This window comes from Oreochromis niloticus, linkage group LG23, assembly GCF_001858045.2.
Source record: "Oreochromis niloticus isolate F11D_XX linkage group LG23, O_niloticus_UMD_NMBU, whole genome shotgun sequence".
NCBI lineage: Eukaryota > Metazoa > Chordata > Actinopteri > Cichliformes > Cichlidae > Oreochromis > Oreochromis niloticus.
The window spans coordinates 33,055,498-33,082,312 of record NC_031986.2 but is presented as its reverse complement, the minus strand read 5'-3'; the positions used below and the strand labels follow the sequence as shown (position 1 = coordinate 33,082,312).

General features: G+C 40.2%; 1 protein-coding gene across 1 annotated transcript; it reads right to left on the bottom strand.

Moving 5' to 3' along the window:
- Positions 1 to 1,373: 1,373 nt before the first annotated feature.
- On the bottom strand, positions 1,374 to 26,024 carry tprg1 (tumor protein p63 regulated 1). Its single transcript, XM_003444216.5, has 6 exons — positions 25,852 to 26,024; positions 25,443 to 25,702; positions 24,325 to 24,416; positions 20,615 to 20,791; positions 6,365 to 6,518; positions 1,374 to 2,450 (listed from the first exon to the last, which is right to left on the bottom strand). The coding sequence occupies exons 2-6, from the start codon at positions 25,680 to 25,682 to the stop codon at positions 2,256 to 2,258; spliced, it is 858 nt and encodes a 285-aa protein (XP_003444264.1). The 5' UTR covers positions 25,683 to 25,702; positions 25,852 to 26,024; the 3' UTR covers positions 1,374 to 2,255.
- Between the last annotated feature and the right edge of the window lie 791 nt (positions 26,025 to 26,815).

Sequence of the window (26,815 nt, the reverse complement as noted above, 5' to 3'; positions counted from 1 at the left end):
GCTGGCATTAAGAACAAGTCACATCACATCTACACATCACCCAAGAGAGATGGTGACCTGAACTTTTACAAAAACAAATGCCGAGAGAAAAGAAAAGGGGAATTTGAAGCTCCATTCAAACATAACATCTCAACTACTGCAGCAAACAACACGATCACAAGCATGAAACTGGGAAGTCATTATTTCAAATGATTTGTGACAGGAGCTTCTTTACCTGAAGCTAAGGCAGAGTAATGGCATTTTAAAAATAAAAAAATTACAGGTGCCAATGTAATCCATGGTAACAAAACAAAACAAAGGCGCTCATTTGAATGTTCTTCACTTAATGTTTCCACTTTGACTGGCCAAACGTAAAACTCTCGAGGGGCCGAGGAGCTCCTTTGGCAGTTAATCCTGTTTTCTGAACGTCTTTTACAACTTAAGGAGCAGAAATATGGACGAGGTGCTTCGCTCCAGGCCAGAGGAGCGCTTGATCCAGGATAAGAGACACGTTTTCGTCCTGGGAGGAAACGTGTTAACCCCTTCGAACCCTAAGGTAATGATACGTGATACTGAAGGTGCTGAACTTAGACTTTCACTTGCAGAGTGACGGTGGTGAGTATTCCTCGGACACTTTCTACTTAACCTTGTTTCCTGATGAGAATGCGTTAGGAGACTAAATACTGCTGGGTCAGGTTGTCTGTATTCACTTACATTTGGTCCTAACTAACAAATGTGAGACATGCCTCTATAGCCATTTAATGTAAGTATAATTATTCCTATTACTATGATTAGTACCTTTCTATATGGTATCTGCCATCATTATTGGGAAGAACTATTATTTCTTTAATGATTTAAAGTGCACACATATGCATGAGAAATTCAATTGAGTTAGACAGTTACGCATTAGCTGTAACAGTTCACTAACGGGATTAGTTTCTTAGAAAGAAAGTCTCAACTAAAAAGGGGTTCAAATTTCCAGAATTAAGAAATGTCAAGGTTAGCGCACCCCCCAAAAAGGGTTCCAACTTTTCCCCCAAAAGGAAAATGACCAAGATTTTATTAAAATATTTTTATTATTTATTAAGGGGTTGAATTTACTTGAAAAAAATCAAAATAACAGCAAAATATTTATAGAAACTTATTGGCATAACTATATGCAGACCAATCATGCGGCGGCGTGTAGTCACACCCCCCAAAGTTCCCCTAAAGTGGCCTTATTTACATGTTGTGTCTTCTCCAAAATTAAGTGATGGGCTAGACCGGAGTCAACTTCGTCAATGAGATGCATGAAAAAGAAGAACCTCCATAGCTAAGAGGTGAGGCTAGCAACTAATGTACTACACATGACATCACCCACTAGTGGAAAACACGGCAGCTGCAGAGAAGTGTGATTTACCTTTAGTTCACGTGCTAATGCAAGTCATACTTTACAATATGGAGTCATTAACATTGAAAATAGAATGTTGCATGCCTTTATTAATATACTACAGGTGTTTAAAACAAACAATTAAACAAACAACTCCCTGAATCTCAGAGGGTGAGGTGGAAGGAGTAGATGTTTGCTGTAGTGTTGCTGTTCCTAAACCCACTGGAACATAATTCCCATTTAACAGGTAAAGCTAACTGCATGATTTAAAAAATAAAAAACACAAGCAGTGTACAGGAATTTGCATAAAGAGAGCTGCACGCTTCATACCACTTTTGTTTTATTTCTGTTCCACCCTGACAAACACATAATGCCAATCAAGGCAGAGCGTACGATAAACACACAAATCAAGGGGAAATTCCAGCACTGTATGCACTGCAAAAATACACTGTGAATGATAAAACTAAGCTGACAAATGCGGCCCAATGCTCCAGTGAATCTCTAAGGGGCTGAATGGCATGGGAATGAGCTTTTAGCAGAGACACCGGGGGAGGAAGAAAGGAGTCTCATTGCAAAAGAGTTGAATTACCATATCACTGAGGAGCAAATACAAAGCTCCTTGAGAGCAGCGGGGGATCCATCATCCAGTGAAGAGCGGTGTTGAAATGTGGATATTTCTGAGCGCTCAGACACCATACACTGGTAATAAGCAGTGGGGGTGATCACACAGTTGTTTGAAGCTCACACTAAACATACTAAAAAACATGTGAAACGAAAAAAAGAATTTTCTTGCCAATCTTTGTAAAATATGAGCTGCCTGTAAACAAATTAACATGAATTAAAGGCTTATAAATAAGAGCAAACAGTATGCGGAACACAAAAATGATTCTATTAAATGTTAAAGAGATTAGAAGCCCAAGTTTCCTCGAGCCATACAGTAGCCCAGTTTGTTTTCGTTCCCCAGGAAAGACATAAAGCCCACGTAGGCCTCGATTTGAATGGGCTGGTTAAGGACCAGCACGCCATTGGCTTTCCCGGGAACCGGCTTCAAGGTGTGGACTTTCTGCGCTGCATCCTTCAGCTGTTCACGAAACTTTTCCACCTGTGGACCAGAGAACAGGAAAATCAGAAATACAGAGAATTCAGAGCACTTTGCTGTCTGCACACTTTTTTGCTTTGTGGTTCATTCCAGGATAATAAAAAAAAAGAAAAACAGTAACTGCCTCCAACTGACCTCCTCAGAATCAGCTAATTTCTTTTGGTTTATATCACCAAACACCCAAATCCTGCTTATGTTTTTTTTTTTACTACAAGGACTATATGTAGCTTTTTTAAGGACAGAAAAAAGTCATTTATTAGATTGAAAGATAATAAAATGCTGAAAACTTGCCTAATAGATTTCAGTTTGTTCCTGTAAATCGGGAGTCTTCCTTACACATAAAGGTTAGTCATGGAGTTCCACAGGGTTCAGTGCTGAGACTCATACTTTTTTTACAACATACATGCTTCTCTAAGATAATATTACAAAATGTAGCATAAATTTTCAAAGCTATGCAGATGATATCCAGTTATGTTTATAAATTAAGCCAGATGACAAATCAATTGGTTAAACTATGGACATGTCTTAATGAATTTTCTAAACTAAGCTTCTTCTATTTCGCCCTAAAAAAACCCCTCAGGAACATAATCCCTGCTTTTAATCTGACCAGTATCAATACTGATCCTGTTACATATTCTGTCTCAGAGTGACACTGAGTCTAACTAGCTCATGTATTTGTTACTTCTAGGCTGAACTATTGTAATTCATTATCAGGTTGTTGTACAAGCTCTCTAAAAAGGCTTCGGTTGATTTTAAATGCAGCAGTGAGAGAACTAACAGGGGTAAGAAAGACCAAAGTTTAATCACAACGCCTTCTCCTTACATACAAAGCCCTGAATGATCACGTAGAACATTATTACTATCCACTCTGGATTCAGGAGACACAATCAGGGGTGGATCAGGTCATCCTGAACCATCCCTTAGTTGTCCTACTATAGGCTCAGGCTCCTGAGAGACTTCCCATGATCCACTGAGCCCTCTTCAGTTTCCACGTGTTTATAATGGCACCCCTGTGTGTCTTTTCTCTCTTATGGTTTCTGTTTTGTTCTGTTTGTTGTCTCTTTTCCTGGTTCTCTATTGTTACTTTCTCCTGCTAAATGGAGTTTTTCCTTTCCACCTTTGCAAAGTGTTGCTCAAAGGGAATCATCTAAGAGTGAGTTTCCCTCTAATGCTGTCAGGTTTTTACCTTATCTGTAACTGTTGTTGTGAACTGGCACTTCATAAATTCATTTGAACTGAACTGAATCGAATACTTGGACATCATATGGATGACTCCTTTAGTTTGAAGGCACAAGATAATCTGTGCTTGAATATCTCAGACAAAAATTAAACTAGACTTATTTTAAGGAGGTGGAGCTTGTTTGCAACAGGTTTACTGTTAAGCAAACCAGTTGTGAAGGCTGGGTCTAACTCCTGGCTGTGTCTGTGACTGCACTGATGACTCCTACCTGAGTAAATGCATGAGTAATAGCGCAATATGTGGGTGCAGCAATTTCCCTTTGAAGCTTTTCACCCTGGGGTGAAAGAAGTAAAAGAAGCGATGTCTTATTAACATCTAAACTTTTCTGCATCTCACTCTATCACATTCTCTGAGCTTCTTTTTTAAACGTTGATTTAAACAGCAATCTCTTGAGATTAAACCCAAGTGTCTAAGAGCATTAAAACAAATAAGACAAGAATAAATAAATGAAATCAAGTGATTTAAAATACCCTCAAACAAACAACAAGCAACTAGAAGACAGTGAAAACATGTTGAGAACACAATATTCCAACCTGGAAGATGTGTTTTAATTAGTTTAAAGGCCAGATGGTGCTAATAAAAGGACTGTTTTTATGCTAACTGAAAGAAAATCTATCAATTGATTGAGCTAGAATGACATTGTATGACAAAATCTTAATAAAGAGTGAGAAGTTTAATCCGAAATATACTCACGTTTGTGAAAAGGCTGGATTTGTCAGCGATAAAATATAAAATATTAAAGACTCTAAATCGCATCCATTGACTGTATTGACATAACAACTCAACACAATATGGAACATGTGCTGAGACAAAACCCATCCTCTAATTTTCACCACACATTACGTCGTCTGTAGTATCTGCCCATAAACATCTTATGCTGAAATTCTGCACAAATTTCCCTTTAATGCTCTTCAGTGTCATCGCGAAGGATCTCCCTAACCTAAAACCTAAAATCCAGTAGTTTAAGTTGCCGTTCCAAAACCTTTAAATTATTATGTTTTTCCTCCTTCTCATCTGCCACGTGTTCATCCACGCAGAAGTCAATAACCTTGTGTCACAACACTATTTTTTAACTCTTAATCTACGCAGAAGTGAAAATAAAACCAAGCAGCTTGTTTTGAAGTGGAAGGGAATTTCAAATGCAACGTTTCATGAAGCTCAACAAATGCTTCTGTGTACTTTTATATACAGCCTGTCAGTGAGCTGAAAGTACAGAGGCTGTATTTGATAAATAAAATGTTAATGTATGATAATGCGACTCAGAGATGGGGAAAGATGCAAGACTGAAGGGACATGAGAGAGACCTGAGAGATTATTTGCACAAGTTAAGATCTCACATTTTATGAGCTGTAAATTTAAAGCGATTCCTTTTACAGATTTTTATTAATCAGACAACAGATCAGGACGTGATGTGCTGCTGGTGTTATCTGATGATTTCATACCATCAAATGTAATTTACAACAAACTGTTTGAGACCATTTTTACAATTTAAAACTGCCAAGCTGTTTGTTATGTGTTGGCTTCTTTGTGTTTGAATGATTCACAGGTCAGTGTTAAGGTGGATTAACAAAGTTTTCTAAAAAACGTTTTTTGATTTGTCCCTTTTTAAAAGGACAAGGATTGGAACCAAAATGAGTGAAAAAGCAGCCAATGTCCAAAGAAGGACCACTAGAAAGCCTGGAGAACGATTGCTCTGGACCACTTTTAAATTAAAAGAGTAAGTATGGCTGATTGGAAGTAAAATACATAGAAATGAGGGATGACTCGAGACCCTTGCATGGTACTGTAATCTGCAGTGATGCAATGTGTTGGAGTGGTGAAGGGCAGGTTGTGGTGTTTGTGCTCACTCTTAGATTAGATCAGGGGTCACAACCATCAATTTGAATTTAATCTGGTGATTCTGTTTCGCCTCACTTGACAAATTCCACTGGCTTCTATTAACTAGGGGTGAGGGTTAGGATTCTTCCACCTGCCAAATTCAACTTTAACCCCTGCATAGATTCAGATGGCTGTTTGTCTTCAGTAGCTCATTAGGTGTTGAAAATGATGAATTACACATCAGGTGTTATCTGATACCTAATTCCAGCTACTCATTTCGCAGTGCTGACTCATTTCGCCAGACAATGACTCCCAGCACACGGTTTCATTTTTGTTCACTTGATGGATCAGTTCATCCAAATTACAAATAGGTATGTTGCACTCACAGAAGGGAGTCATGCAGCTGCTGCACACTTGAGCTGTTTTGAGAAATCTGAGTCCTCACCCTGTGCCAGCCTTCACAGGAAAAGCTCCTATTGGAAAATGTTTACATTAAGATTAAAGAAGATTACGTGGAATTGAAGGTGCAGTGTTTGCGCCCACGTCCATAGGGTAGAGACTGAAACCTACACAGGGGGTGCTTCAAAACGTGCATAACCTGAAAGTGATGACACTATGAGTAGGCATACTGTCACGCCTTCAGTGACAGTATATAGACAACAGCATGCAAAGCACTGCATAGAACCAATGCGCAACCACCAGTCCAGTCGCTATATTCTATAACCAGGACACTGCTACTGGAAATAAACTCCAAATAAACCACATCTACTTACACCATGAGATAAACTGGAAAATGTTTTGTGTGTGTGAGATTTGTGGCGAACCTCTATAGAGATCCATGCATGCTTAATCAACTTACATCAGTGAGAGCAGTGAAGGCATCGCTGATGTTTCTCACGGGGTGGTACGTGAATGTGATGAAGGGGAAGTCGGTGGCGAAGGGGTTCCACCTGGAGGTAAAGGAAGGCTCTCTCAGCCGGTCCCAGAAGACCCGCACCCCTTCTCCGTTTCTCCTGAAAACGCACCAAAACACAAACATGAAAAAGTGTTCTCCTCTGCCAGTGACATCCGACTGAACCTTCATCAGATGAGTGATAGAAAGCGCTGCGTTCAAACAAACAAGTCCTTGTGTTATTTTGCGCTGGAAGCCATGCTTCGCTGCCTCACTGCACAAACAGAGGCAGATACCGTAGATGCTTACAGGTGACAATTACAGGTGACACTTAAAAAAACTGACTTATTCTTTTGCCTAAAGGTTTTAACTGAGGTAAATAGTGTTAAAGTTCCTAATCAAGCCATATGAGCATTAACTGCATTGGGGCTGGGTGATACTGAATCATGTCAGCCATAGTGGTGTTTTTACTCAGCAATCGGTGGACCAGAACCCTCAGTCACACTTCCTCAATTTCTCTTTTTCAAGCAGGTTTATTTTTCACTTGCTACCGTCATCCACAGTCCCGCTTATACCGTATACAGTGTTTCTATCTCATCCCTGCCACACATTCATGCATGCAGATGTCAATAAAGTTGTGGTTGTGGAAATTCAGCATATGTGACGAATCCCGGCTACACACAAAAACAGCCGAGCAACGACGCCATCAAGAACAACCGGACTTTCCAATATTTCCAATGTTTGTTATCTTAGCTTCACTGTCTGCAAATATCTCTCAGAAATATATCTGAAAAATGTTTATCACACATTTCTCTTGCATAAGATGCAAATAAACAACACACTATTTTATCCAAAATCATCATCCAGTAAACCTGTCAGCTGTGAGGGGAAATCCTCAGCTCAGTGCAGCCTCACACACCTGGGGGGTGGGGTTTGACCTGGTCAGTCAGCCAATTAATTCTGTCCTATTAGTTTCTAGTAAACCTAGTTTGTATCAACTCTGAGTTACAGTTTAAAAATTTATAGAAAATAAACAAATGTTTGGGGTTTTTTTTGCATGTTAACCCAAATGTTTCAACATTTTAGTTTACTAAAAACATACAAAATGAAAGTGGAAGGAGCATAAATGGAATAGCTCTGTGCAGAGTGGCAGGTAATCTCCAGTGCGGTGCTTCAAACAGTTTAGCAAAAGTCAGCAAACACACAAACTGTTTCTGTTTGGATCATCATCTGCCTGCAAGCCGATGGTCCAGCTGCTGAATTTCCCAGGGAGAAAAAAGTTTAAAAAAGAGATGGAGAAAGATCTAAGAGGAGGATGAAAGATTATTTTAAGGGACATTTGATAAACTGAAAACTAAGCTGACATTCTGGATTTTTCATGGATGTGAACATCATGTGCCGCTGAATTTATCTGGTTATTACATGTTCTGAAATGATTTGAAAAACAAACTGAATTGTAATCATTCTATTCAATGAAAATGCTAGGAACTGTACAGTAGTTTAGCTTAGGCTAAACTAATTTGGCGTACAGCAGGCTGTTGTCTTCATGGTCACACGTAGGTTAGATCAGTGATTCTCAAACTTTAGGGTGCACAAAAAAAAGGTGAAAAATATAAAGGCAAACTAAGGTGAATCATCATCTTCATCAGTTGATCATCTGCCTCCATCTCCTCCTCACCCTCCTCTGTCACACCAAGCCTCTGCATGTCCTACTTCACTACATCCATGACCTTCTCTCAGGTCTTCTGGTTCTCCTCCTGCTTGGCAGCTCAAGCTTAGATATATATATATGGACAGCCTTTATCCAGTATATCCACTATCCCGCCTCTCCACATGTCCAAACATCTCAATGTTGTGTCTCTAACTTTGCCTCCAAAGCGCTCAATCTGAGCGTTCTCCATCGTACGGTTCTTTGTGTAGAAGATGACCATAAAAAAGAAATCTGTGACACGCTGAGATCAAAATCAAAATTGCTGTTAATAAGATATATTATAATATAAACTGCAACTAAGCTAACTGGTTAGCTCTGAAACAATGTAAAAAGGTTTAAAGTAACATAAATTAAACTTCTGTTCTTTATTATATCGCCAGTTTTTCACTCCTTCAATTAAAAGCAAACAAACAGGATATCAGTTGTTGTAGAGGAAGTAGGTTGTATTAATCCGTAAATTAGATTATTATCAAGCATTAAAAAGTTATTTTCTTAGCAAAATTAGCCTGTTAAACTGAAAAAAAGCAAACAGTTTTTGCTCTGATTAGATTTTGTGTATTATCTACTGCAGTGATTTTTAGCTGATGAATAATCTGCCTCAAAAAACAAATAAAGAGGTGTACCCCCAAAAATCTGGCAAAACACTGTACAGTAAACACTTTACATGCACAAATAAAACACATAGCTACCTTCTGATATTTAATTACTACATATTCGTGTATCATTTTGTTTCACTTATGTCCCTAAAGGGGACAAGCAGACCTGCTGGCTTCGTATTAACAACGTTAGAATAATAAAAATCTGCACTGATCTGTCCTCAGGGTATATACTTAATGTGAGGGCAATCTCATGTTTGCCAGGCTCAGAGGTAATCCACAGCGTGCTCATCATATTCTCTTTATTCTGCTGTTATTTCTTTAGTCCTTCTAAAGTAAATACCGTAGGTTTTAATGAAAAAGCCCTCTAGTCATATATTTTCTGTTTAATGAAACCTCAGAAGACTGAGAGCAAACAGATGTCTAAACACTCACAGATCCCGTCTTTGAAATGATGGTAGTGTTGCTCCACGTTTTGCAAAGATCGCCATAATTCTCTGTTTGCTGTTTATCCATCCAGTATTACGGAGGACTCACTAATAGTACTGCTGCTACTACTCAAAAGGAACAAGGTCAAAGAGAGTCCCATGCAGCCCCTCTGCACCTTTCAGAAAGTCAAATCAAATCATAAATATATGTAAGAAAACTGACACATGACTTCATTCATTTCAAAACCTGTGTTAAAGTTTTCAGGTATCCATGGAAATGAAAATTTAAGTGTAAGCTTAAAAAAACAACATCAATAGCAAAAAGCTTACATATATCTTTTAGAATCTCTGGTTATATTTCTGAGTGGCCCAAGGCTCATGAACATAGACACAGCAGAGCTAAGGCAATTAACAAGGATGCCGCATGTTACTCTTTGTTCTCCTTTCTTCACATCTAGGAGTAAAAAAACAAATATCCAGGGACATTTCCTTCTCTCCTAAGTATTTAATTAGTAAAGAAATTAATTTGCTGCTTTGCCAAGACGAGAGGTGAGACCGGAGAACAAATTAGACACCTGATTATTGTTAAAGGCGCTACTCCAAGAAAAACTCTACTGGATGTCACAGTACAAAATAATTTGGAGTTATTTTGGGTGTATGTTTTGTTTCCCTGCTGCACCCAGGTGGCTCCGACCTGCCAAATCCCACTTTAACCCCTGATGTTACCTCAGCGAACACGGAGGAGTAACAATGTTCCCTGCAGCACTAAAATCTCTCTGATGGCGCGCTGCTTGGAAAAATGCACGACTACTTGCAGAGAGCTTTAAAGAGCAGAAGAATAGATGTAAAGCAACAGTATTTGTGGCGGCTGAATTTGGCTCGCCAATAATGTGATTACTGCGGTATAATAAGTAAAACAATGTGTTTCGGATTATTATGCAGGTTGATACACTGAGTCACAGTCTCTGGTGAGTGATGGTTTATTTAAAGGAAACATTACTTACAGATGTTCTTCCACTTTAACGAGCGAGTTAAAGTGTTTTCTTGCAGTGTGAGGAGGAAGAAAGATCATTTAGCAGATAAACAGGAGGCATAAAACCCTCAATATTTGCTGAAAAGCGAGGCGAGACCATCACACTGTGAAAGCCCAGATGATTGATTCAATGTATCAGTGAGTACAATGTATGTGGTCTGATAAAGAAAGGAGAGGAGGTACTGGAGTTAACACTGGGCCTACATTATTAAGCAATGAAGGCATGAACATTTATTTTTTTAAAGTCTGATCTACTTGTGCAGTAATTGCAACAACAAGTTGTTTTGAGCTTATTTGACCTACTGAACTAGAACACAGTTGAGGCATTTACATAACCATACATACAAAACCAGCTACACAACCATCCCTGTTTTTTTGTAGTGTCTGTTTAACACAGCAGGTACCAAATAAACATTTACTCAAAACAGCGGCTTGACAAACTTGCTGCAACGGGTTTGACTACTCCGTCCAACACAATCACATTTGCGGTTAAACAACAAAAAGAATACTGTTGCAGCAGCTTCGTTATCCTTCTAATGATAATTAAGAAGAAAGGCGGCGGGGAATTAACTGCTGTATATGTTTTGCTTTTTCTTCACAACATTTCGTCAGTAGAACAAAAGCAAAAATGGTGGCATCACAATTTTTATGCCAGGAGAAGTTCAAGGTAACGTTAAACATTTAAGTCAACTGACTCAGTTTAAACTAGTTTGCAGAAGGTTCCTGTTCTGCAGGACATGCAAGTTAGCAGCACTACACATAAAGCGATGCACAATAAATCAAAGACGTGAAAGCAAGACATAAACAGCTACACAGTGAAGGCAACCAAAAGTGAAAGAAGACCAGAAGCTCTGTGAAGACCGCTTTAGTCAAAACGATATCACAGTCTTTACTTGTAGTCATTCATGTTTGGTGGCTTCAGTTCTGGGATTAACTGCACTTTCACACAAACACACACTGAAAGCCTAAAGCACTGTGAACAGCATTAAGACCCTCATAACACAGAGTAAGTAAGTCAAAGATGGCACGAATAAGAAATGAAACAGAGGAGCTGAGGTTGGGGTGGGTTGCAAACCTGTTTGCAGGGCCACCAAAAATTGTAGGCAGGCTAAGATGACTTGCATAGTGCACCCTGTATTGCATTTTCCAAAAGGACATCAGAGGATCCATCAGATGATTAGTGGGGATTGCAGGCTGGGATTGACTCTGTGACCTCACAGAACTAAAGCTATGCTCGGTTTGCCTGTTGGAAATGTATGGAAGAAGTTACTGCCAATCATCCAATCATCCATACATTCATTCATCTTCCCCTGAACCAGAGACACTTCATGGTAGCATTCCAGCCGTCCTTTTCCCAGTAACATTTTACAGTTCCTCCTCGGGGATCCCGAGGCGTTCCTAGGCCAGATGATATATAACCTCCCTGCCTGGATAACCTCCAAAGGTAGGTGTGCAGGAGAAATCCTTGTCAAATACCCGAAAAACAACTAGCTCCACTCAACAAGAGGAAGCAGTAAATTTACTATGATTTTCCACCAGATGGTCGAGCTCCTCATTCTATTTCCAAGGTTGAGCCCCACCTCCCTATGGAAGACACTCATTACGGCGCTGTACCTGTGCCCTTATTCTATTGGTCTTCATCCAGAGCTTATGACCACAGGTCAGAGTTGGAAAATAGATAAGACTGTGTAACTGAAAGCTTAAGACTCATCTTTCTCTTCCCCCTAGTACAATGCTCGCATTCCAGTTGACCCATCTGTTGGTCCCCATCACCCATCTCAGCACCAAGGTTTTCTGCTGGAAACCACTGGACTGCTCACTCTTGGGTGGGGGAGAGATGCTGCCCCAAGTACTTTTGGATCTGAGTGATCTGAAGGTATAGAGTGAGGTTATTTTGTGTAAAATGCAGGATTTCATTACAGTTTTTAGGGTTTTTGTTAAAAAAATCAGTTTTCAAGCTGATACTGGAATAAATGAAACTGATTTATTGATATTGTCTGAGGGAGGTTTGGGCGTTTTCCCTCTAATTTTGTAAGGTCTATGATATAAATAAAATTGAACTGAATGGAAATTTAGTTATCATTTTGAATTTGAAAGTAAAACATTTAATGGCTTGATTATTTATATAACTCTGTTAGGGTTAGAGTCTAATGCAATGGCTGGTCTATTGTAGGGTCTTGGCAGTGGTTTAAAGATTTCTGTTATGATGACGGAAGATATTCCTGAAAAGAAAAATTGAACGAAATTTTTCCAAGTCCAACTTTTTAGCAGAGTTTCTTTGTTAAACACCCCACTATATTTATACGTTTTTTGTAATGTTGTTTATATGCAGCTGATAGGTTTTTCACTTTTTCTTGGAAGGCAGATATGATCACTGGAGATAAGACAAATGCCCACACACCACCCTCGCTATCACAGATTCCTGTGACGATTTCATCATTTCCTTAGGGTTTTGCACCACACTGTGGATTTAACTCATTAACCTTCTGCACATTTTTAACACTGACAATCAGGTATGAAATAACACTGAACCCACACATGACTCATCGCTGCTTATGTAGCACGGATGCGTGGAAGCACAAACACTTGGGTTTTTTCAGTGTTCAACACCGCACAGAGACCCTGAAGTGAAGACAGATTTCAAGAGGCAACTTGCGCAATTTACTAAATAAAAACTGCAAACTGTCGCTTGCAAAGTGCAACTGTAGAACGCAGCTTGAGACGGATCCTGCAATTCTGTCAGCAGCTGTCACGGCTCACGGCGGCGTCAGTGGTCGCAGTTTTTGGTGGCAAACGTACCTGCTGTTTTGCATATAATAAAAGGTGACAAAGAGGAGAAATAAATCAGGATGGAGATGATTTCCCAACAGTGTTCTCATTTCCTTAATGACCTGTCATGCCTATGTGCTCATTTTACCACATGCCTTGTGCAACAGAGCACTTCCTGCCAACCAGAATTAAACACCTGAGGCTAAACAATAGTGGTGTAGCTGTTGATATGTCACAGTCCCAGGGAGGGGCTGCATCATAATGCAATCATCTAGCCCTGTTTACACAAGTGCTTTCAAAATGACAATGTGGCTGCTGAACACTTTGTGCCTCCTCCTGAGCAAATGTTGTGCAGGGAGAAAAAGAAAAAAATGGCACAAAAGCAAAGCCCAGCCTAAAAGACTGATTATATTTCAGCTCCAAGGGTGAGGATGGTGGAGTTAGGTTTGTACACACTGCCCTTTGTAAAAGTGCGCACCTATTGCCCGAGTATCAATGAGGATATAAAAAAAGCTTTGGAGAATTCCACAGGTAAGCTATCACTGTGAGAGGGACCAGCCCAAACAGGCAGAGCAGGGCTGGGCTTTCCAGCCAGAGGCCTTGGAAGTTTTCACTGTGTTTATTTGGCAGAGCTGGGGTTGGACTTTCACTGCACCTCATTTCGTTACAGCCACCGAATCACACAACTGGAAAAACAGGCAATCAGGGCCGATTCAAGGTTTGCACCAAAATAAAGACGAGAAAAAGGTCAAACTGAGGAAATCCACCCTTCCCTGACCTTCCCATTGCAGTTCCACTTAATACACAGTGTTTATACAAAATGCACACATGCCTAAGAGAAACACTGTTTTCTGAGCTTTAGGGCAGGTGACGATAAATTCCTCCCTGGGCTTTCAAGCGCTTCGGACTCATAAGTCAACACGCAAGATAAATATCAATCCCAGCTCCAGTTATCATGGCAAGTGTCCCACATTGTCTGAGAGCACATAAACAAATCTGGTCTGATTGCTCAACACAGCCTGCGGGTTTGTCAGCCATCCATAGATGTATCCATCAAACAAGGTTGCACTGAAAGGACTAAAAACGGATGAAAAGCAAAGGTGGAGCGGTACGTAGAAAAACAAAGAGAAGATGGGTAATTGAGCTGCACACATGATCAAACTGCTTATGCAACCTCTGAATCCTAAAACATACAGCCGTGATACTGTACATACAGTCGTGCATACGCTGCGATATCATAGCTGCAGGCTGTTGGCAATGATGTTTCCACCGTGAAAAAGCAGAGTCCACAAGCTGAAAGCTGCTCCCCAGGTGTTTGAATTTACAGCGGCCTGCCCCAAACCATGAGTCTGAGTCTACTGCCGTTTAATAATTCATACTGTACACCACGGGTGCAACCTGCATACACACTCTGCTCTTCATTTATGCTTTGGGCTTCTTAGCTTGTTTGTTTCCTGTTGTATTTACAGTTGGAACAAGACTTGCACTACAGGTAGAGCTACAAAGCTAGGCATTATATTCTTACAGTTATGTACGTTTTGCTGGGCTTTGTTTCACTTGTGCAAATTCAAACCTGATTGTTTTTTAATTTTGCATTTTATGCAGAGGACAGTTTGTGTTTTTAAAAGTGCAATTATGGCAAAGCCCACTGAACCTTTTTTGCATGTGTTTCAGGTTTACTGTTTAGTTTGATCTAAACAGACTACAGACTGAACACATTCCTAAGTCCTGGTCCTGGTAATAAGTTGATAGTCCATCTCATGATATTTTTAGTGCTTCCTTTGTGTCTCTTTGATTAACTCTGCTTCTGTTTTCTTTCCTGTTCACTTTTGAAGAAATCCAAATTCTACCTATTCATAGCATCAACACCATAGACCAAATAAAAGATGGCCGTAGCCGTAACTTCACCTTAATGGAAATAAAGGATCCAGTGCGGACCATGCAAGCTCAGCAAACATTTACTGCATACTTAATGTTGACTGTGGCACTTGCACAAATTTATTTAACACTTTTCTCCATAATTTTACTGATACAAACCTGAAGATGAGACAGTGCTTTAGATTGTTTCACCATTAACATGAAAACAGATTCATTAAATTTTTTTTTGCAAATTTGCATTTATGTGACTAACTACGGAACACTTGCCCATCAAGTTTGAGTTCAAAAGGTAAAGTTTAAAAGATTGTCTTATTTTTCTTTATGATAAATGTACAGATTGAAAACTCTAGCTGGGTTATAATGCAAATATATGGACTTAACCTGCTTTGGTTTACAACAGCTGCAGCTGCTTTCACTTAATGCTCATCTCATGAGGTCTGCAACTGTATATTTTGCTGATAATACATTAAGTACCTACTTTGTACTGACTGCCACCTGCTGTCTAAATGTATATGCTGCTTTAGTTTGTATAGGTGTGGTCGAATGACTTTACTACAGCCTGAAAGCGGAATAAAAACATCACGTTCAACACACCATTCATCTGTAACATACAAGTTAATTACCTCGCTTGTATGAGTGAGGAAGCATTTTATTTATTAAAACTATCCGATGAAGATGGGAGCTAAATAAGAGTTGGCTACACACATTCTGAAGCCTTACAGAGAGAAAAGTATCCGACCAGATGAGAAGCAAAGGAGAGCAGAGCTGGGATTACTTCTAGCCCTCTTAAATATATATATTTTTTCTTACAACAGTTACTGAAGCAACCTCTAGCGGGGCTTCTTTAAACCTCCACACCCAGCTCTCTCAGACAGGAATAAAAAAAATAGATGATGTGCTGGGTAATTAGATTGTCTAGACAGTTTGGAAAGAAGGCACTTAAAACACATCTTTCCCCACAGATGCGGAAGAAACTGTGCTTTTTCTTCACGGGTGCACCTGGAGAATGTGTGAAGAAAACAAAATAATCAGGACTAAAAATACTGACACTCCCTCCACGGTTTCCAGTGGCATCATCAAGGTTTCGGGAGACTGGTGGGGTGCACACACACACACACACACACACACACAAATAAGAGGTACTACACACACAGTGCGCTTTCTTCTAAGGAAGTTGGGAACACTCGAGGTCAATTGTTCAGAGAAGTGCTTTCACTCAGGAACTTTAATTGTATTATTACTTTTAGGCAATCAGACTAAAAATGGAAATAATCAAATTAAAGAGTCAGCCTTTGATGTCATCTCTGTGATGCCGTGCCTTTCATATATAAATGTAGCCAACAGTAGTACATTTAATGCCACAAACTGCCTCACTGCGGTCAGACAATGTGCTGATTTTTTGCCAGAGCCGTATCCCATACCATGAAAGGGTTTTGGATGCGATCCTATCATCATCCATGATGACATCTAACATGAGGAAATGTGATGTGGCGTGCTCCTGACTTGAACCTTCCCTTCAACAAGGGTGCACACTGACATCAAGTGGTCAGATGACAACTGTCAGCATTCAAATCACGCTGCGGCTGCCTCGAAGAATAACAGCACAAAATCACACAGGTAGCAGAATTTCTCTGCTCTAGGTTAGTAAATGAATTGTTTCATCACTCTGTGAGCTTTTTGATTTATAAAGGAAGAAGAAGCCTTTGTATTTTATTAATGCAACCCCGCTGGGTGGGATCAACATTGCAGACGGAGGTGGAGCATAGCATATTCCTGATAAGGGAATGCGAACCAACAGGCATTTACAGGGTGCTTTTCCAGTCATACCGACCATCCAAAGCTTGTTTACACTATAGTGAGCAGATCCCAACAGACAATGCAAACAAATCGGTACAGGTATTTGAATGTAATTTTCCCAGCTCCTGCGTTAAGTAAATGCAGTGAACATACGGCGACCTGTTTCTTCAGCTGCTTAGACTCATAATGATGACTACAGCATTTTTAATCTGGCCACTTGCCTTTGCTGATAGTACAACAGCACATTAATCATTATCTATCCACAAATAAATATAAACATATATACAAATACTACTTTCTGGACAACTTATACATTCAAGGATTTTCTAGAAAGATGCTAGAAACAATCCCAGCTGACTTTGGGCCAGTATGTTACAGGGAGAGCAGAGACATTCCAACTAGGAACCTTCCTGACGTAAGACGTAAGGCGACAGTGCTGCAAACTGCACCACCATTACTTCCCTGCATTATTGTTTGTGTTTTTTAAATACACAGGAAGTAACTAGAACACCTGCATTCAATTCGCCTCCAGCAGATCACAGTTAAATAGTTTCACAGCTCTGTTTTGTGTCCAAAGATGTGAAGACACGACACAATTCAAAAACCAATGGCTTAAGCCAAATGCGTACTGCATGTCACATGGATGTGTTCCTCTGGACATCGGCTCCACACAGAAAATTCTGACTTTTACATTGGTAGCTCAAAGTACACCACTGCAACAAAGACTTTCTCAACACGACTGTAGTGGCCTAACATTGTTGTTTATTTTTTATTAAATTCATGTTTTATGCAACCTTCAGTGAACACCATTTCCCATAAGCCCTGGGGTGTTAGCGAGACACATGTTTCGAGTGAACAGAAACTCATAGAGGAGCTATGGGGACATGACGTCATGACTTTGGCTCTGTCTTTTCTCTGTTCGCCACTGAGCTCCTCCATCACTCAGAAACGAATCATTAACCCTGCAGCTCATCTCCCCAGCCGGCCTCGTATTAAGGTGTCGTGTGGAAACAAAGTTTTCGTGAAGCGTCAAAAGAGGAGCGAAGCAGGAAGATTCATTTCCATATATACATGAACATTACTGTAGATCGGTTTCTCTCAAAATAGGAACGACCTAGACAAAAAAAAAGAAGACACATCCTGGGGGAGAGACGGAGAGGAAGACGGGGAATGAAAGGGAAGGAGTGCTGAAGATGAAGACAGAAAGAGGAAATGTTTGAGGCTCCAGTCTTTCTCATTTGAAACCGTCTCTTTACTGCCGGACTCCCGGGTGGCTTCCACGAGCATTTTATGTATAATTTAATGTAATGCGCGGAGATAAAACCTCCAATAAAGGCCGCGCTCTCTAAGCTCTTCACAGCACATTACGTTTTATTCATCAAATTAGTTTTAGTTGGTTTGGTATCCCCTGAGCCGTCTTTAAAAGGTTTAGATGAAAGGACTGCATTAATTTTGCCACTAATCAGTTAAGTGACAGCTCCAAGTGACAGCTCTGCACTCCTTACCCTCAAAAACCTCGCTGCAAACACTCTCGCCATGCCTGCTGTCCCCATTTGCTCCTTGCACCGATCCGCCGCACACATTTCACACTTTCTCCTACATCTTCTAATGTTTCTTTAAATTTGACACCGTGTTATATGATACTAGATTAAAATCAGCTGTGAGATGATTACAGACCGGCCACAAATGTGACCGGGCATGTTTAACGTTAAGGCGTAACGGTTAATGACGAAGCAAAGGGACTTAATCTTCACGGGGAATTGAGCTTTGTGAAACAAATTAAAGCAGAGTGAAGATAATTGGAGCTAATATTTATAATTCTCCAGGCAGGATTTTAGTTTGTTAATGACCAACTAAACCCCACAAAGAGCAGTTTAATGTAGTGTTTCGACAGTGTCAGGAAGCACTTTTCGTGGTTATGATTCAGAGCCACAACAGTTTAAACTTCTGCATTTAACCCTGAAGTCACCAAACTAGTTCAGGGACTAAAATGACCGTCATAATCCCATTCAATTTTGTACAGTAAAACCTTTTTTCTTTAATTAACACAGCTGTTTGCTCTCGTTCCCACACCAATGTGAAATTCCTGCAAAAATTTGTAGGCATACAGGACATTTCTCGAGCTCCCCCTTTTCTTTTTATTTTGCTTCCTAGGACCAAGACAAGGAGTCATTTTTAAAATGATCTTGAGCAATAGTTCTTCTGTTTTTTCAGTTACTCTATGGACATTGGCTGCTTATTCTCCCATTTTTAGTCCATTCCTTGCATCTGACATTTTTCAGAGGTTTTATTTGATCTTTTTTCATTGACCCACTCACTGAACTAACCCAAACAAATCAGACAACTTAGCAAAAAACGATTTCAAATTGCATCCTTGGGCATTCGTTAATAGCAAAAGGCTACTTTGGCTCATCTGTTTTTCAAAAAGGCTCACCACAGCAGGTAGCTCCACATGTATGATTTGGCAAATTTGTTTTACATGCAATGGCCTTGTTAATATTAGATTCAAGGTCTTTCACTTGTTAGGCAAACGTGTAAACCACTAAACAATAAAACCACTACTTTATGTTCTAATTTCTGAATCTATAAAAAAGGAAACTGGAAAAGTGGAGGACAAAAGAAGAAGTTTCAGGCCTAAGAAACTATCTATAGCATATAGTATCGTAAAGTCATGTCCTTAAGAAACAGGAAGCAACTTTTCACAGAAGCCTCAGCAGAAACGGTCTCAGCAGAATTTACAGCTGTCATTTCTAAGGAAGGGAAAGAGGGAGAAAAGGCTGAGGAATGCCAAATGACACAAAGACTCGACTGAAAGCCAGTAACAACAGGTCTGATGGAGAGATAAAGCCAACTTTGACATTTTCGGTTCAAATCACAGTAGGCATGTACAGAGAGCCATCTGTGAAACATGGTGGAGGCTCTGTCGTGGTTTGGGGTGTGTTTCAGATAAATCTTGTCAAAACTGATGAAATGACAACAGCTGAAAAGTATGATTTGATTTTGATCCACCATAGCACTGTTGCCTCATAGCAAGAAGGTCCTGAGTTCAATTGCACCATCAGGCCGGGGTCTTTCTGTGTGGAGTTTGCATGTTCTCCCCGTGTTTGCGTGGGTTCTCTCCAGAAACTCCGGCTTCCTCCCACAGGCCAAAGACAAGCACTTAGTGGGGATAGGTTAATTGGAAACCCTAAATTGCCCATAGGTGTGAATGTGAGTGCGAATGGTTGTCTGTGTCTATGTGTTAGCCATGCAACAGACTGGTGACCTGTCCAGTATGTACCCCGCCTCTCGCCCTAAGGCAGCTGGGATAGGCTCCAGCGCCCCCCACGACCCTGAAAAGGGTAATCGGAAGCAAATGGATGGACATATAACACCATCTGCAAAACATCTAATTGGCAAAAGCTTAATTTTTCAGCATGACAGTGATCTTAAACACACTACCAATGCAGTAAGACATACCTGAATAGAAAAAACACAATGGAGCACTAACAGTCATGGACTGGCCTCCACAGAGCCCAGACCTCAACATTGTTTTAGCAGTGTGGAATCGCGCTGACAGAGGATAAAACAAAAGGCAGCCAACATCCAAAGAAGAGCTTTGATTGTCCTTTAAGAAGCCTACCTAAAAGAAGACTACTTAAAGAAATGACAAAAAAGCTGAACAACAAAGTTCAGTCTGTGTTGACGAATAAAAGTCAGACCAAATATTGACTTTCAAGCTTGGCAGGATAGTACAAACACTGTTTTTGCCTTATGTAAAGTATTTCCATGTATGTTTCCACATTTCAATTAATCACTGCACATTTAAATTTTCCAGAAAAATGTAAAGAAATGAGGGCTGGGTTTTGCACAGGATTGTAGATGATAAGCATTAGTAATCAACTGACAGTCGTATTGTTTTTGACTGTCATTTTTACATTCCACTAACCCTACTCGGTGACTCGAATCTTAAAGCTTAAAGCTTAGAAAGAATGTTTTACTGTTGGAAGAAATGAGCGGACTTACTCCAGCAGGGAGCGCTTTGGGAAGCTGAAGGTGCCGTGGGAGATGCGGTCCACAAAGTTAAGGGGGATCCTCTGCATCTGGTCACAGTTGAACATCATGAAGTCGTACTTGAAGACCAGGAGAGACAATTCTGTGATGAGAACGATGCGCTCCTTTTCATTGTTCCAGTGATCCACTCTGAAACAACCAAACAGTGCGTGAGCAAGTTTATTTCACAAAGTGTGACCAAAAGAAAAACAGAACGCCCTGAGAACGCACGGAAAATCTCTCATACTTTCATATAAGCCAGAAAAAAGCAAGTTTTTGAATGTTAAATAAAAAAATATTTCAGCTTCAGTGTTCAAATATTACAATGTCAGCAATCAAACTGCTTCAAACAAAAGGTATTCTTAAGTCATTTTGCTTTCACTGACTCGTCATAGTCTTGTTCAAGTAAACAAACTTGTTTAGTCACCTGCTATAAAGATGGATTAGCAGCATTGCGGTATTAGGAAACAGCATCAGCAATAAGAAATTCAATCTCACTCAAGCTGTTAAGCTGATATCATCAATTAATGAAACACTGTATATTAAATCTAAGTAGGTTAATTTTGCAACGCGCTGTATTTGCTGACAAATTCATTTATTACTTGACTAAAAACTTTTCAAAACAAAACACTTAATGAAATGTTTTACATTTTTCATCAGCGAGTTTAAAAAATAAGCAAAAATAGCCAAAAATGATTGGAATTCTGGAGGTCATATAAAGTTAACACACACGCACACATATTGTAGAGCTGCTCAATTATGTACTGTTACAGTTCACAAAGTTAAAAAAATGCCCTGGGCAAAGATCATACAATATGGATGTAAGCATTTCTGAAGCCCTAAATTTTTACTGGAAAAATGGGCTTTCTCTTATGCCCTCAAAATGTCTCCAAAAATGTTTGCAGTACTAATTGAAATCACACAAAAAAGCATCATTAAACACACATGCATCCACACACTCCATCCCTCACCGCTGTGCAAACAGCTAATTCATGGTGGCATGGATTCTCTCGGAGAAGCTCCCTTTCTTACAGCCCACTGAGCTGGGTGCACGTGGTCACCTCAGAGTGAAACACTCCTGATTGCTGCTGGCATCCGTAAGCCAGAGAAGACAGTTCACTGAACAGCCAAAGCTTTACAGAAAGGTGTGGGTGAAGAGCTGTGACTGTGCTGATGAAATGAGTTAACCTTGACTGGGCACGGGCAGCAAGCATGCTACAGATGTGATGCAGAGATCCACGGTCACACTGCGGGTGGGCTGACATGCTGTTAAGCAATCGAGCCTGACACAACAAACTGTTGGTCAGGAAGAAGACAGGAAGTACCTCTGCAGGACGCTGCACACTGTTTGGTAGGGTACATTTTGAAAAATAGTTTGTTTTCTTTCCACTAGCTTTTGCTACGGCTAGCAGACTGTTAGCATAGCTTAAAATCTCAAAGGAGTTGATCAATGGCCACTGATCAATGAGCTCAACTGTGTTGCTTAAAACTGAGATAAATATCTATCTATCATCACCACAGTTGACACAATTTGCCAGAAATGTCTTTATCTCTGGTTGCCACATTGCTGCTGGTTGCCGCCCCTTCAGATATATAGTTGCATCCAACTCTAAGCTAAATATTAAGGCACAGTGGCTTCTAAATGGATCTACCAATGAGATCTATGTATGCTAAAAGTAAAGGCAGCTAGAAAACAGGACAGACCAGGTTTTATCTCTGGACAATCAAAAGAAGCATTTCATTGCCCAGATTTACCCAAAGTATGTAAAGTATGTCTTTAAGTAACTTAAAGATTCTTCCAGGGCTTTTCTAAAAATTTACTGATTGAAGATAGTGCAACTAACATTATTTCTCTCATTTTTCCTACATAAGAAACACCAACTAGTGTATTTTTAAAAGATGGCCTATTATAAGGACAGTACAGCAATTGAGACGACTCTTTGTAAAGCAAGTGACAACCTTCAGCTAAGCCAAATTTGAGGAATTTCTCATGCTTTGCTGACATAAGTCTTCGGCCTCCCTTGGGGCAAATTCTGGCAGCAGAGTCACAAAATTACCACATAATGCACTCTTTCTGTTGCTTGAAGTCCTACGCTGGCTTCTATGGCCATGATAACAGCGGGCCAAATGTAGGACAGGCGCTAACGTGCGTGTGTGCGTGTATGCACCCAGAACCGCATAAACTGGAATGCATTATTCATTCTCACATGGCTAGCCTTTTAAATGTTTCCTGAAAGCTTGTGCAGGAATGATGCAACCTGACATCACATCGAGTGCACTTTGTAAATGTCTTGCAGTCACTTTGTGTTGCTCTGCGTTCAATCACTATCTCTGCTTGATATTAAGAGGTATTCGAGGAGGGGTTTTTTGGCTTTGATGAGAACAGAAACATTTGGAAATATAGCAAAAATAAAGCTGTCTTTCCATTTATCCTGCGGATGCACACAAACTCCACAATTCACACACACATTAATACAAACACTTTTTTCTACGTTTAAGTTTTTGAGATGTAAAAAAACCACACACATTCACATTCAGATGAGCGCATTAGGAGCAACTCGGGGTTCAGTATCTCGCCTGAGGCTACTTTGGCATGCAGATTGGAGGAGCCGGGGATCAAACCACCATCCTTCAATCAGTTCATGACCCGCACTACCTCCTGAGCCACAGCCACCCATTAGCTGATCAACCTGCGTGTGGCGAGACAGGGTCGGCTAGCTAATTAGCAGAAACTGAACTTTCAAAATAAGTGCAAATGGACTATCCACTAGTAAATCAATCACATCGTTCTCTCAAAGACATGAAAAGCTTACAGTAACTGGAACACACCTGAATACAAGTTTGAGTTAGCTAGGTCAGGACAGAACAGAATATGATTTGAATGAATTCATATGAATAAACACAATATGAAATTGCTCATTTATTCTAGTGTTTTCAGTCATCGATTATCAAGGATGGGTAATTAATTTTCACAAAGGGCTCTGTGAGAAACTGGGACTGCTGTAGAGAGCAAAAACCAAGAAGCTTATCAATAAATAAAATTAATATTGAGCAGAACCCAGTTTAGATTATTTGTGCGGTCCTCTACAACAGCCCCAGCTTCTCGTGGGCCCCTTGGGAAAATCAACGACCGACCTCGATGTATAAAAACAACTCAAACGTAAAAGCTGATACAACATTTAAATGGATTTTACAAACGACTTAGGCTCAGGTTAAAGAAAACAGCCCTGACTAGCAGAACTCATCCTTTTATACAAGTTGCAGCACTTTGGGTGTCATGTTTCCTTTCTGCTCTTTAATGTATGACCTCTTTTACTTTGTTTGACTTGGTTTCTACTGTGGGTTTATTTCCCTTTTAGTCCAGGAAAACAAACTTATGTTTAGTCACAACTCATTTAGTGTCACCTCTTTTGCCCAGTCTGGTTATAACAAAACAAATGCATTCAAAAAAAGACTTTTAAATTCTTTCGGTACAAGTGTACTACTATATTATTATGAATTATTAGCCTTTTATTAAACGTTTGATAGAGTTTCTAAATGCTAAATGTGGGTGATGGTGTGGGGGTGAGGGTAAAGGTAAAATGTTGCCAGAAATGATAAAAAGGTTTTCACTTGGCGCACAAGGCGCCGCGCGTTGACACAAACATGGAGGTGTATAACAGAACATGATCTCATGAACTCACTCTGCCATCAGCCAAACGCTGAGAACGCTGCCATCTACCTCCTCATTCACCAGAGCTTCGACGTCTTTGATGGCCTGATTCAGAGTGCCAGGCTGAGGAGACAGAAATGCACGGGTGTCACTTTCTAATTTTCCATTGTGACAATCACAACGTGTGCACAGAAAGCTTAAGGGGTAATCTTTGAGGCAGATGTGCAGCTGGGACTAGTAAAATGTCAGCGTGTGTGCGTGTCAAACAAAATCACAATAAACACAAGCATGAAGCCCGGGCGTGTGAAAATGTCTGCGAATGAAGAGAGCCGAGCGTGTAGAAATGTGAGTAAGTCAGGTATTTGAACACACGAGGGAACACTCCAGCGCCGAACACACTGTCAGCTGTGAGCATTTCTGGTTTTGAATGCTCTGCCAGTCTTGCACTTTATGTTTTATTATTTCAATGCCAAGCTGGAGAGAGTGAAAAGATTAGGAGTTCATATTGAGGTGCTCTTGACAGTCATTCTGTAATCTGAGGATGGTGCTGAGCTGGCCTGGCAACATGGCAGGTATGACTGATTTCCCCTCAAAATCCAAAACAACAGGCCTGCAATGAACAGAATCTTAGCGATGCTGATAACGTTCAGCTTGTTGTTGGTACTTTTTTTGAGCAAAAAAAAGGTATTTCAGCCTATATACTCATTTTTTTCTGACTCGCCTTTATTATCTTTGGTGCTATACAGATTATATACATGGTTCTGTTGAAACCTTTGCACACTTTATACTTTATTATTATTTAAAAATGAAGTTTTTGATGACGTTACCCAGGTGTGTCGTCCACTCTTGGCTGAGTTTAAGCCACAGACAGGAAACATCTTTGGCATGTGTCAGCCAAGTTAAGTAAGAGATGAAAAACAGGAAGAAGCTTGCTCCTTCGAGCCAGATGAGCTATTTTGTCATATGGAGTCCTATGAAATGACAAATTATATGTAGTGGCTCCTAAATATAGTAAATAAAGAAGATAGTGTATTTAAAAATGAAAGTATTCTAAATAAAAGTCTAACCCAGGCGTCAGTGCGCTTACAGAAATGTGTGACATTTACTGGGAGCACTTTGTGTCAAGAGGAAACGCTGATGATATTTTACCCTTAACACGAAGTACTTCCTTAGTTTAAACTGGTCCAGAGTGGGCTCCACCAGTAGGCGACGGCCCTGGGTAGAGGTGGTCACGCTCTCCGCTGGCCGCTCCTGCGCGTCCCCTTTGCGGCCAGCAGCTGGCTGAGAGTCCTCCGGAGGGGTCGGAGAGGAGCTGAGATCAACCTCCTCCTCCACCTGCTGCTGCTGCTCTTCACTTCCTTTAACTACTTCATCCTCCGCGTCTGCCATGATGAGGCTTCACAACTCTTCTGTTAAAAGAAGTCAGAATACTGATGTGTCTGGATCTGATTCTGTCGGCGCCTTCACAGCGACGGGTTTAAGAATTCCTACACTGAGTTTTTCCGAATCGATACTTGAGTCGAGTTATTCTTAGAAGCTGGTAATACAGGTTTCTTACCTCAGATTATAGAAGGCGCAGTACGTGTGGAAAGCTACAGTAAGGCAGGAGCAACAGGTGCACAACTTCCTTGTTCCGCGTCCAGTGTTTGTTTTGAATGGCGGCGGACACGAGCGCTGACAGGCCTCACGTTTGCGCACATCCGATTTACACAGACAGCACATCAGCACATGGTCTGCGCTTCTGACAGCAGCGCACTGGAAAGTCAAGTTCATCTTATAATTTATAACTGCAGTGCACAGAATGGCCAGTGGAAATCAGAATGAAGTTCATTATCCGCAATCATATGTGTGATATTATTGGATCAAAATTATGGATCACTTCATTATATATAATTTTATCCTCTGCAGATGATTTAAATTACTTATATACAGCAAAGTAGCTTTATTTTTATAATATAGCATTATAAAACAGTATATTTATATTTTAAAACCTGAAAATTTTTAAAATATAAATATACTGTTATTAAATAACCAACTATTATTAAATAAGCAATATTAATATTAAATAAGTCCAAATACAGCTGTACTGGTTGTTCCACGCACTCATCCATCTGCTTTGGGCATCCAAAGATTAACAGTACTCAACAAATTCAGTGGCATTAGTGGGACTGGTGTCACCCCATGTGTCCCCCCTGGACACGCCCCTGTTGTTGTGACTCAGACTGACTTCACTTACAAATTGCATGGACAGATTTAATTAAGGGGTCCATAGAGCAAATATTTTGGCACCCCATTCACTTAGCTTGTTGTGCTCCCTGGAGTGAATCAGCATAACTGACATGAAAATTATATTGATGTAATTTTTCTGGAGAAAACTTTGTCCTCCTCAGTGCTTCACCATAAATTATATGGTACTGTCTGCTGGTTGGTTTGTGAAATAGACCCAGCTTTTAAACAGCTGGTTTGAGTTTCGGACCAGTCTGATATATACTGATTCATGTCCATCTACACAAAATGAAATG